This window comes from Phoenix dactylifera, chromosome 9, assembly GCF_051530095.1.
Source record: "Phoenix dactylifera cultivar Ajwa chromosome 9, Ajwa_hap1_PhDact_Kaust_v1.1, whole genome shotgun sequence".
Lineage (NCBI taxonomy): Eukaryota > Viridiplantae > Streptophyta > Magnoliopsida > Arecales > Arecaceae > Phoenix > Phoenix dactylifera.
The window spans coordinates 13839217-13852682 of NC_143198.1; the positions used below are offsets into that span (position 1 = coordinate 13839217).

Here is a 13466-nt window from a genome sequence, read left to right on the forward strand (position 1 = left end):
TAAGCTGGAGGTTCACAGGGGCCATGCGCATTTAATGGGTGAGTGGCGGTGGCAGGGCATGGTATCTGGCCGGGCTTCAGAAGGATATGACCACAGCAAGCGGTCGGGGGGATCTGATCTTCGAGGTAAAGGACCTTCCAAGGTCAGGCACCTTCCAAGGTCGGGCGCCTTCCGAGGTCGGGCGCCTTCCGAGGTCGAGCGCCTTCCGAGGTCGGGCGCCTTCCAAGGTCGGGCGCCTTCGATCATGTGCCGGTGGTATGCTCACGTGCTTTGGAACAACCTATTTTCCCCAACACTAACTATTTGCATACAAAGAGAACGAGACTACTTAAAGTTGGAGATGCACAAATTCTCTTGGATTATTTGAAGAGTTGGCGGTCAGAAGATCCTTCATTTTATTATGCTATACAGGTCGGTGAAATAGGGCAATTGGCTAATTTCTTTTGGGCAGATGGGAGATCAATTATGGATTATGCATATTTTGGGGATGTGGTTTCATTTGATACTACTTTTAAGACAAATAAATATGAAATGCCCTTTGCTGCACTTCTTGGTATTAATCATCATAAGCAAACGATTATGTTTGGGGCAGCTTTATTATTTGATGAAACAATTGATTCATTTGTTTGGTTGTTTAAAACGTTTTTAGCTGCCATGTCAGGAAAACAACCTAAAACAGTCTTCACAGATCAATGTGCTGCCATGTCTAGGGCGATCAAAATAGCCCTACCCAATACATGCCACCATCTATATTTATGGCATATATTTCAAAATACTGCAAAAAATCTTTCTCATATATATTCTAGTCATTCTAGATTTCAAGTCGAGTTCAAAGCTTGCATATATGAATGTCGTACTGTGGAGTATTTTCAATCACAGTGGAAAAGCTTAGTTAAAAAATATAAACTCGAGGAAAATCGATGGATGAATGAATTGTATGAATTACGTGAGAAATGGGCTTCAGTATATCGTTGAGAGTCCTTTTGTGTTGATATGACAACGACACAACGAAGTGAGAGTATGAATGGTCACTTCAAAAGCTTTTTTTGCAAAAAATTATCTCTTTCAATGTTTATAGAAAGGTATCAGAAAGCAGTAGGTATATTTCGAGAGAAGGAATTGTATGAAGATTTTAAATCAAAACAAACAAAACCAGTTGTTTATGTTCGCGGACTGCCTATGTTACTTGAAGCAGCTGAAAAATATACAAGACATGTTTATAGTGATTTCGAAGAGGAGTTCAAGAGCCAACTTGCATGTCTTTGTGAATGTACAAGATGTGAGGGTGGCAAATTCACTTATAAGATTACTCCATCAGATGGTTGTTATCCTGGTTTTGTTGAATTTAATTCGCTTGATATCTCAGTTAAATGTAGTTGTTTAAAATTTGAGAATATAGGCATTTTATGTTTGCATGCACTGAAGGTTCATCATAATAATATTCTTCACTGGCCATCTAAATATATGCTAAAACGATGGACTAAGTATACAAAAGATGGAGCATTCTCAAACAGTCATCAACCAAGGGTCCATTCAGATGGCAAGGAAACATTAGCTTCTTATTATACCAGAGTATGTCAAAAGGCAATCGCTGTTGCAGTCAAAGGTGCTATTTCAAGTGATATTTTAAATATTGTAGAAAATGAACTTGATAAATTGACTACGAAGGTCGAAGGGATGCTACATCAAATGAATATAAATAATATTGACAATGGGAAAAAAAAGAATGTTGTATCAGAAATATGTAATATGAAGATACCTAGCAATCATATAACAATCAAGCCCCCACCTATTAAGAAAGGTCCAACTACTAAAAGGATGAAGAGGGCACTTGAGAAAAGAAGGAAAAAGAATAGAGAAGCTACATCGAAAGGAGATACAAGTAAGTGCTGCTAATTGATAATCTATGAATTATAATATCTAATATGTCAATTGAATATTATAACTTGTTGTGTGTGACAATTTCTTATTAACATCTATGTGCTAGGAGGATCTGGTGATGTTGTTCCTTCTCAAAAATCATCTATTCTTTCACAAGAGCACATAACACCTTATCATGGATGCTCCATCAACGTTCGAGATTCAATCATGCAAGAAAATATGAATCATTTAGTTAATTGGACTCCTCAAACATGCCCATATCCATATCCAAATTCTTCGGTGCCTTATCATCTCAACCCGCATATGGTACAAGTTAACAACATTTTTAGTATTAGTTGATATCTCTCATTAATATATATCATGATAATAGATATATTTATATTTTGCAGTATTACATGGTTCCAAGTCAACAACAGTTGGTGCCTTGCAAGCTAAACTTTGAGAAAAGATATGGGTATTTAACTAGAAGTCTTTACTTAATATTACTATTCATATTTTATTTTTAAGTAATAAAAGATCTAGTGAACATATCTACTGGAGCTCATCAAGTTTTTATTGCATTGCAGGTAATTGATTGGAAAGAGTTTGCCGCTTGGATTATGCGTACCCCTTTTTGTTCATTAGAAACTTTTAGTTGTAAACATCTCTTCATTTTTGGCACTTTTGTTTGCATTAATTGGAGATGAATGTACCATTCAATCATTGAAAATCTCTCGCTCTCTCTCTCTCTCTCTCTCTGAGGATGATAGTGGTATTTTGATGATTAACAAGCAATAATCAAGAGTATGTTACAAGTTAATTCGATACTTCATTTATAAGTCTGTTACTCTCAGTATATTCGTATAATTATATAAAGATACATTTCATTGTTTATATGGATGAATCTAACCTTGAGTTGCAGCAAAGTGTGGTTTGAGTCGACCCCAAGGTTGATTGGGTCGACCCCGGCACATCAAGAAAGCATCTGGCACACTTCTGCAAAAATGGCACGGATGAACAGTAGTTGGGTCGACCCAAGGAAAGCATGAGTCGACCCAAACCTCAAGCCTCTCAAGCCTCAAGAAAACAGTTCTCTGAAAACACTGAGAGGGTCGACCCAAGAGGAAGTTGGATCGACTCAAGGTTCAGTTGGGTCGACTCAACTTCCACTTGGGTCGACCCTCTCAGGGTTTCTAGAGAACCTATTCTGTCAATGTATTCTGTCACTGCCTTTGGGTCGACCCTCTCAGTGTTTGGGTCGACTCAAGCTTGGGTCGACTTAACTTCCTCTTGGGTCGACCCTCTCAGTGTTTTCAGAGAACTGTTTTCTTGAGGCTTGAGATTTGGGTCGACTCATGCTTTTCTTGGGTCGACCCAACTACTGTTCATCCGTGCCATTTTTGCAGAAGTGTGCCAGATGCTTTCTTGATGTGCCGGGGTCGACCCAATCAACCTTAGGGTCGACTCAAACCACACTTTGCTGCAACTCAAGGTTAGATTCATCCATATAAACAATGAAATGCATCTTTATATAATTATACGAATATACTGAGAGTAACAGACTTATAAATGAAGTATCGAATTAACTTGTAACATACTCTTGATTATTGCTTGTTAATCATCAAAATACCACTATCATCCTCAATCTCCCCCTTTTTGATGATTACAAAATATAGAGTATGAGCCTATTGATACTTATCTTAAAATCAGTTTTAAAAGGGCTCAATTTGCTGAATTTCAGCTTTTCAAATATGAGAGTGAAGTCTTCCCCTATTTCATCCAAATGTTTCCTATTTGACTTTTTAAATTGCTCCCCCTTTCTTTTATATTTCATTAAAGATGAAACTTCAAAAATTTGAGATAAAGCATGAGTTTCAGATTATGTATCGAGGTGTGAAAGGTATGTGCCAAATTCTGAAATTCTATGTGCCAAATTCTGAAATTCAATAGAAATTTTAGATTTGATCATTTTCATTGTTACAAATTGCTCCCCCTTAAATGTACATGCTTTCCTATTGTAATTTTCAACTTGTTTGACAACTTATTTCTCTTTCTTACTTCTCCCCTTTTTTGTTATCATCAAATAGGTGCATAGACACAATAATTAACAAACATTTAAACTTCATTGATCAAAATAGGAACATTTTAGTATAATAATGCCAAAACAAAAACAAATACAATGTTCCTCAATCAAAGTTCAAAATACATGATCAACACAAAATACATATGAGAACTAGATACATATCCTAGGCTCTAAACAGAAATGCTAATATCAGCCTAGGGAGTATCTAATGGCTGTGATCTAGTCCTCATCCTCCTAGTATAAGTGGCGAGGGGAGGTCGAGCCTGATGAGACTGAGTCTGGCGTGGAGCTCGGTGAGCTGGATGACTCTGTGCCGAAATCTCTAACTCAGCTGCCTGTGGCACAGATGGTCCATGAGTCTCTCTCTCTCTCGCCGTAGAGCTCCTATCTGCTCTCTAAGATTACTGATCTCAGCAGACATGATATCTAGTCTGCTCGTCAGCCCATCAGTGATAGTCCTCGCCTGAGCTGACATAAGCTTAGTCATCCTACTCCAGAACTCATCTGTGTCTCCCGCAGGAACAGATGACGATGGTCCAGCCTCTGAAGGTGCAGTAGGATGATCCGTATGCTCCTCATCCTCAGGGATAGGGTCTCCAATATCTGGTGCATCACCCTCTGGTGCATCACCCTGAATCCCTGCTCTAGCACGAACCCACTGCCCGTTCACCTTCTCATAGCCCATGCGAATAAGTGATCGTGCAGTGTATGTATCGGTGAAAAGCAGATGCCTGGAGATCTCCCCCTCGACAGATATGTCATGCTGTCGGAAGATCAAGGTGAGTATCATACCATAGGGCAGGGAGACTCTGGAGTTGCAGATCACCTTCCTCATCTACCTCAGTATCATGGCCGGGAGATTCAGGGGAATACCCTGAATAATATGCTCCATCACAACTAGATCTCGCTCTGAAATGAGATCAAATCTTCCGCTCTTCGGAAAAAAAATCCGACCAATGAAGTTGTGCAACAACCTCATCTCTGCAGAAAGAGAGCTCGCTATAACTTGCTCCGAGTAGTCGAAGTCTTCATTCTCAAGAATTAATTGCAGGGCTCTCAACTTGTTTTCTGGCTTTTCTGGAGTTGCTTCTTCGCAGGGAGATGAAGCAACTCACTCAAACTCTCTTCGGAAACTCGAACCCTAACTCCTCGAACTTCCGATATGAGCCCTCCCATCCCAGTTTTGAGGAAGGCATAGAACTCCCGAACTAGTCCGGGGTAGATCACCACATCTAGGGAGCAAAGATACTCCCAACCTTGCCTTCGGATCCATTTTCCTAAACGGAACCCTTCTTGATCCAAGAACTCGAAATGGATCCTTCTCCCCGTTGTAACCGGTCTCCCCGCAAACTTTGCAAGTTGTACTGAAGGGGAGGGAGGAGGAGGTGGCTCTACACGTGTCTCACCTTGTGGAGACACTGTAGACGGCTCTGTAGCTTCCCTTTCCGCACGTTGGATCCATGAGACTCTCCCGGATCGCTTGGCAACGGCTCTCTTGGGTCCCATTTCTCCAAGATCTTGAAGTAATCTACTGTTTGGAGATGATTGGAGGAGATTTTAGAGTGGAGAATAGGGTTTTCGGAAGAGGACAAAGTGAAAACAGTGCCCTAGATAGCTCACGGGTCCCCCTTTTAATAGTGGGGTCCCGACGATGGGTCGACTCAAGGATTTTCTTGGGTCGACTCAACGTTGGGTCGACCCTATTTTGGGTTGGGTCGACCCAAGTTCAGAATTTTTTCTTTTCTCTTTCTTTTCCCTTCTAAAAATTTTCTTTGCTTCCAATCCTTATAAATTCTTTCTGGGACAATGATACATGAGTAAGAAATCTATAGATGACAAGTTTGACTCATGTTTCATGGGTTTTTAGAAATGAGAGGAATGTATCATGAGACTGCTTGCTCCCTTTTATATCTCTTCAATAAAAAGGATCACATATGCCTAATTCCCTCCTAAGCGTACAAAATCTATCTTCACTCAAAGGTTTTGTGAAAATGTCAGCTAATTGTTTCTCAGTACATATATGCTCAATACATATGTTTTCATTTTGCACATGATCTCTAATAAAATGATATCTTATTTCTATGTGTTTGGCTTTAGAATGCTGAACCGGATTTTTAGTAAGGTTGATGGCACTAGTATTATCACATTTTATAGGAATGTTATCTAGCTTAACTCCGTAGTCCTCTAGTTGTTGCTTAAGCCATAGTACTTGAGCACAACAACTGCCAGCAGCTATATATTCAGCTTCAGCTGTCGACAGTGCCAATGAATTCTGCTTTTTGCTAAACCATGATACTAAGTTGTTTCCTAAAAATTGACATGTTCCACTAGTGCTCTTCCTATCTAATTTGCATCCAGCAAAATCAGCATCTGAGTATGCAAGCAAATCTAGACAGGAGTCTCTTGAGTACCATAATCCTATGTTTGTAGTTCCTCTTAAATATCAAAGGATTCTCTTAACAGCACTTAAATGTGACTCCTTAGGATCTGATTGGTATCTAGCACATATTCCTACACTAAACACGATGTCTGGTCTACTAGCAGTAAGGTAGAGCAAGGATCCAATTAATCCTCTATAAAGCTTAATATCAATACTCTTTCCTTTCTCATCTTTGTCTAGCTTACTAGTAGGATTCATTGGAGTGCCTACTCCCTTATGATTTTCATTCCCAAACTTCTTTAGTATTTCCTTTGTATACTTAGTTTGATGAATGAAGATACCTTCTTTAGTTTGTTTGATTTGTAATCCTAGAAAGAAACTTAGTTCTCCCATCAAACTCATTTCGAATTCTCCGTGCATTAAATCAGCAAACTCTTTGCAAAGAGTATCATTTGTGGCACCAAAGATTATGTCATCTACATATATTTGTACCACTAGTAGATTTTCATCCTTTCTTTTGAGAAACAGTGTTTTATCTATATTTCCTCTACTAAAGTCATTATTTAGTAGAAATTTGCTTAATCGATCATACCAAGCCCTAGGTGCTTACTTCAATCCATAGAATGCCTTATGTAGTCTAAACACATGATTTGGCAATTCATGATTCTCAAAACCAGGAGGTTGCTCTACATATACTTCTTTCTCTATAAAATCGTTTAAGAATGCACTTTTTACATCCATTTGATACAATTTGAAATCCATAAAACATGCAAAAGCTAGAAGTAATCTAATAGCCTCTAATCTAGCTACAAGAGCAAATGTTTCATCAAAATCTATCCCTTCTTCTTGATTGTATCACTTAGCTACAAGTCTAGCTTTATTTCTTATAACTAACCCATTTTCATCTAATTTATTTCTAAAGATCCATTTTGTTCCAATTACGGAGTTATACTTTGGTCTTTCAGTTAATGTCCATACATTACTTCTTTTGAATTGATTTAATTCTTCTTGCATAGCATTTATCCAATTGGTATCTTTTTCAGCTTCTTTATAAGTCGGTTCTAACTGTGAAACAAAAGCAAGATAATCATTTAAATTTCTAAGAGAGGATCGAGTTCTTATCCTTTGAGATGGATCCCCAATGATTAAGTCTTTAGGGTGTCCATATGCATACCTCCATTCCTTTGGCAAGTTTTGAGATTGTGGTGGCACGCAATCATCTCCCTTATCTTGAATTGGCACGTCATCAATATTCAACTTTTTAAAGTTAATAATTCCTGTATCATCATCAAGAATATTTTCTTTCCTAACAGACTCACTATCAGACTCATCAAATATGATATTAACTGATTCTTCGACTACAAGAGTTCTTTTATTGAATACTCTGTATGCCCTGCTATATGTGGAGTATCCTAAGAAGATACCTTCATCTGACTTGGCATCAAATTTACTTAAATCCTCCTTGCCATTGTTTAAAATGAAACATCTACATCCAAATACTCTAAGATATTTAGCGGTTGGTTTCTTATTCTTCCAAAGTTCATAAGGAGTTTTCTTGGTTATTGGTCGTATTAAAACTCGATTTAGAATATGGCAAGCAGTGCTTATAGCTTCAGCCCAAAAGTACTTTGGAAGATTTGACTCGCACAACATCGTGCGTGCCATTTCTTCCAATGTCCTGTTTTTCCTTTCAACAATCCTATTTTGTTGAGGCGTTCTAGGTGCTGAAAATTGATGTGAGATACCGTTTTTATTACAAAATTCTTCAAAGTGTTGATTTTCAAATTCAGTTCCATGATCACTTCGAATTGCTACTAAGGTGAGCTTCTTTTCATTTATGATATAATTATAATGTTTCAAGAATTCTGAAAATGCTTCATTCTTATGTGCCAAAAATGAAACCCATGTATATCTTGAAAAATCATCTACAATAACTAGTCCATATTTCTTTCCTCCTAGACTCGCAGTTCTAGTGGGTCCAAATAGATCCATGTGTATGAGTTCAAAAGGCCTAGTTGTTGATACTATATTCTTTGATTTGAAGGATGATTTAGTTTGTTTTCCTAATGAGCATGGTCCACAGATTTTGTCCTTTTCAAAAATCAATTTTGGCACATCTTTTATTAATTCCTTCTTGACTAGTTTTGATATTAATTCCATACTAGCATGTCCTAGTCTACGATGCCAAAGCCAACTTGTTTCATTTTTCTTTTCTTCATTAGTAATTAAACATAATCCATTTTCTTGCCTAAATCATGAAGATATACCATGTAAATATTTCTTTGCCTTTGTCCTACAAGTACAATGCTATTATCTTTAGGATTTGTGATTATGTATACTGATGCTTCAAATGTGACTTTAAACCCTTTATCACAAAATTGACTTATGCTAAGTAGGTTATATTTTAAACCATTAACTAATAAGACATTTTCTATGAAAGTAGATGGAGTAATGAAAATTTTATCCTTTCCAATGATATACCCTTTTCCATTGTCTCCATAGGTTACTACTCCACCCTTCTTAGATTCCAAGATGACAAATTGGTCTACATCACCGGTCATGTGTCTTGAACAGCCGCTATCTAGATACCATCGTTTTTCTACTTTATTAGCTGCAAGACACCCCTGCAATCAAGATCAAGAATGAGCTTTAGGTACCCAAACTATATTGGGTCCTTTAGGGTTAGTACTTGATGTTCCTTTTGGAATCCAAACTTTCTTGAATTTAAGCTTATGATAATTACTCAATTTGTTTTGACTGGATTTTCTATAGTTACATTCATATGCTTTATGTCCTAATTTATTGCAGCAATGACAAGTAATATTTTCATTTTTAGCTTTTACAAAAATGTTCTTTAAGTATTTTTGTTTCCTATATGTTTTATATCCTAATCCAGCCTTATCATATACAGCTTTTTGACTATTAAGAATCATATTTAATTTGGTTGAACTAAGTGTAAACTTATCTACTAAGAATTTATATTTTTCAGCATCTTCTTTTAACTTGACATTTTCAGCAATTAGATTCTTGGTTTCATTTGTGAGTTTCCTACTTAATGTTTCATAGTTATGAGATAGTTTTAACTTATCTTTGATAAGAGATTGATTTTCTTCTTTTAGAACTTTATTTTTATTGATTAGTTTTTTATGTTCTTCCATGAGTTCTAAAAATGCATCATGCAATTCATCAACAGTAAAATCACATTCAAGTTCAGAATCTACCTCATCGTCATTGGCCATAAGGCATATTTGGGCCGTCTCATGATGATCTTCTTCTTCCGAACTTGACTCCTCACTTTCACTCCATTCAGCCATGAAGTTCTTCTTTTTGAGTTTTCTTGCCATCCACTTTAATTCCGGGCAATCTATCTTATAATGCCCGGGTTTGTTACACTCATAACAATTAGGTGTTTCTTTTTCCTTTTCTTTGTCCTTACTCTTTTCTTTGCTTGAGCTACCTTTGAAGAAGGGTTTCTTTTTATGAAATCTATTCTTACCTCTCATAAATTTTCTGAATTTTCTTTCAAGCATAGCCATTCCTTCTTCATCAAATTCATCATCATCATCTGAATCTTCCGACTCAGTTTGTTGTTTTGGAGTGGTAGACTTTAGGGCAATGGTCTTTCTTCTCTTGACCTCATCTTCTGAATTTTGCCTCATGGTCAACTCATGGGTCATGAGTGATCCTAGAAGTTCCTCTAATTGCAGTGTATTGAGGTCCTTAGCTTTCTGAATTGCAGTTACCTTGGCCTCCCAAACTCTTGGTAGAGACCTGAGAATTTTTCGCACCAATTCAGAGTTAGTATAAGACTTTCCTAAACTCTTTAGCCCATTTATAATTTCAGTAAATCGAGTAAACATATCAGTTATGGACTCAGTGGATTCCATTTTAAACAATTCATACTTATGTACTAATATGTTTATTTTTGACTCCTTAACTTGATTAGTCCCTTCATGTGTGACCTCAAGTTTGTCCCAAATTTCTTTTGCAGAGATGCATGTAGATATTCTATTGAATTCACTTACATCTAATGAACAGTAAAGTATATTAATTGCTTTTGCATTTAATTGTGCTAATCTTCTATCACTTTCATTCCAATCCATTTCTGGTTTGGGTATGATAGTGCCCTCTATACTAATTGTGGGTGTGTGAGGTCCTCTAGTAATAATATACCACAATTCATAGTCTAGAGCTTGAATGAATATCCTCATCCTAGCTTTTCAGTATGTGTAATTTGTGCCATTAAATAGAGGAGGTCTATTTGTGGATTGCCCCTCACTCATAGAACATCCCACTTGGGTTGTCATGATCTTTAACTCTTGATTGTGAGATCAATAAGTACTATTGGAGCACCTTGCTCTGATACCACTTGGTTCAGTTGGGTCGACTCAACTTCCACTTCCAGTTGGGTCGACTCAACTTCCACTTGGGTCGACCCAAAGAAATGTTAAGTCGACCCAAATGAAGGAAGGCTGAATTGCAAGTTTCTGTGGTTTTGAGAGGGTCGACCCAAGGAAAGATTGAGTCGACCCAAGTGAAAGTTAGGTCGACCCAAGGAAAGGTTGAGTCGACCCAAGCACGGGCAGAAGCATAATGGCTAGTTCTGCAGAAGTACTTTTTGTCCTTCCAACAGTGAGTAACGGCTAGTTTTTGAATTCTAACCATTGGGGCTTGTCCAATAGATGAAGGAAACTATTTAAAGTGGCACTATTTGAGGATGATAGTGTTATTTTGATGATTAACAAGCAATAATCGAGAGTATGTTATAAGTTAATTCGATACTTCATTTATAAGTCTGTTACTCTCAGTATATTTGTATAATAAGTTAAAGATGCATTTCATTGTTTACTTGGATGAATCTAACCTTGAGTTGCAGCAAAGTGTGGATTGAGTCGACCCAAAGGATGATTGAGTCGACCCCGGCATATCAAGAAAGTATTTGGCACACTTCTGCAAAAATGGCACAGATGAACAGTAAGTTGGGTCGACCCAAGGAAAGCATGAGTCGACCCAAACATCAAGCTTCTCAACAACTCAGAAAATGGTTCTCTAGAAATACTGAGAGGGTCGACCCAAGATAAAGTTGAGTCGACCCAAGCTTGAGTCGACCCAAACCCTGAGTGGGTCGACCCAAAGGCAAGATAGAACAGATGATAGAAAAGGTTCTCTGGAAACCCTGAGATGGTCGACCCAAGAAGAAGTTGAGTCGACCCAACTAAACCTTGAGTCGACCCAAAGAAATGTTGGGTCGACCCAAGTGAAGGAAGGCTGAATTGCAAGTTTCTGTGGTTCTGAGAGGGTCGACCCAAGGAAAGTTTGAGTCGACCCAAGTGAAAGTTGGGTCGACCCAAGGACAGGTTGAGCCGACCCAAACACGGGCAGAAGCATAACGGCTAGTTCTGCAGAAGTACTTTTTGTCCTTCCAACAGTGAGTAACGGCTAGTTTTTGAATTCTAACCATTGGGGCTTGTCCAATGGATGAAGAAAACTATTTAAAGTGGCACTATTCATCAGAGAGAACATACTTTTGCAAGAATATCAAATAGTACACAAGAAAGACAAAGTGTCCTAATCTTCTTCATCCAAGTGCTTCATTGAAGAGTCAAAAGAAAGTGGTTGAGCAGATTCAAAGAGTCATTAAGAGCTCCATCCATCCGTGAAGAGTGAAGTATCCTTGACAAAGAAGAGAGAAGTCATATCAAGCGATAACTATTCTCTAAACTCTTCTTTGTAGATTATATTGTTATATTTGCTCATCTAGGAGTTTAAATCTTCTTTCTTTGTTTATTAAACTACTTGTAAAGGTTGGTTGGTTAGCCCGCAAAACCAACGGAATAGGTTGATTGGTGAACCCGGAAAACCAATTATAAAGGTTCGTTGGTGAGCCCGTAAAACCAACATAGGTTCGTTGGTGAGCCTGTAAAACCAACATAGGTTGTTGGTGAACCCGGAAAACTAAAGTGTAAAGATTTTTGGATTGTGAGCCCGGAAAACAATCCAACTGTAATCCGCGGGATTATAGTGAATTCCCAAGGGGTCGCTTGGGGAGTGGACGTAGGTGCTAAGGAGAGCACCGAACCACTATACTTCTTGTTGTTTGCATTGTGATTTGTTTAAGTTCACTAACTCATCATTTAATACAAGTAAGATAGTTAAAATTAAAAGAAACCAATTCACCCCCCCCTCTTGGCTTGTCACCTTAGGCAACAAGTGGTATCAGAGCAAGGTGCTCCAATAGTACTCATTGATCTCACAATCAAGAGTTAAGGATCATGACAACCCAAGTGGGATGTTCTATGAGTGAGGGGCAATCCACAAATAGACCACCTCTATTTAATGGCACAAACTACACATATTGGAAAGCCAGGATGAGGATATTCATTCAAGCTTTAGACTATGAATTATGGTACATCCTTTTACTAGAGGGCCTCACACACCCACACTTAATATAGAGGGCACTATCATACCCAAACCAGAAATGGATTGGAATGAAAGTGATAGAAGATTGGCACAGTTAAATGCAAAAGCTATAAATGTACTTTATTGCTCATTAGATGTAAGTGAATTTAATAGAATATCTACTTGCATCTCTGCTAAAGAAATTTGGGACAAACTTGAGGTCACTCATGAAGGGACCAATCAAGTTAAGGAGTCAAAAATAAACATATTAGTACACAAGCATGAATTGTTTAAAATGAAATCTACTGAGTCCATAACTGATATATTTACTCGTTTTACTGAAATTATAAATGGGCTTAAGAGTTTAGGAAAGTCTTACACTAACTCTGAATTGGTGCGAAAAATTCTCAGGTCTCTACCAAGAATTTGGGAGGCCAAGGTAACCGCAATTCAGGAAGCTAAAGACCTCAACACACTGCAATTAGAGGAACTTCTAGGATCACTCATGACTCATGAGTTGACAATGAGGCAAAATTCGGAAGATGAGGTCAAGAGAAGAAAGCCCATTGCCCTAAAGACTACCATCCCTAAACAACAAACTGAATCGGAAGATTCAGATGATGATGATGAATTTGATGAAGAAGGGATGGCTATGCTTGGAAGAAAATTCAGAAAATTTATGAGAGGTAAGAACAGATTTTATAAAAAGAAACCCTTCCTCAATGGTAGCTCAAGCAAAGAAAA

At 37.8% G+C, this 13466-nt stretch overlaps 1 protein-coding gene across 1 annotated transcript; it reads left to right on the forward strand.

The window, feature by feature from the left end:
* Positions 1-253: 253 nt before the first annotated feature.
* On the forward strand, positions 254-2451 carry LOC148702458 (protein FAR1-RELATED SEQUENCE 9-like). The gene is made up of 5 exons (XM_089925633.1): positions 254-853; positions 1079-1882; positions 1988-2187; positions 2271-2335; positions 2448-2451. The coding sequence occupies exons 1-5, from the start codon at positions 466-468 to the stop codon at positions 2449-2451; spliced, it is 1461 nt and encodes a 486-aa protein (XP_089781759.1). The 5' UTR covers positions 254-465.
* Positions 2452-13466: the final 11015 nt, after the last annotated feature.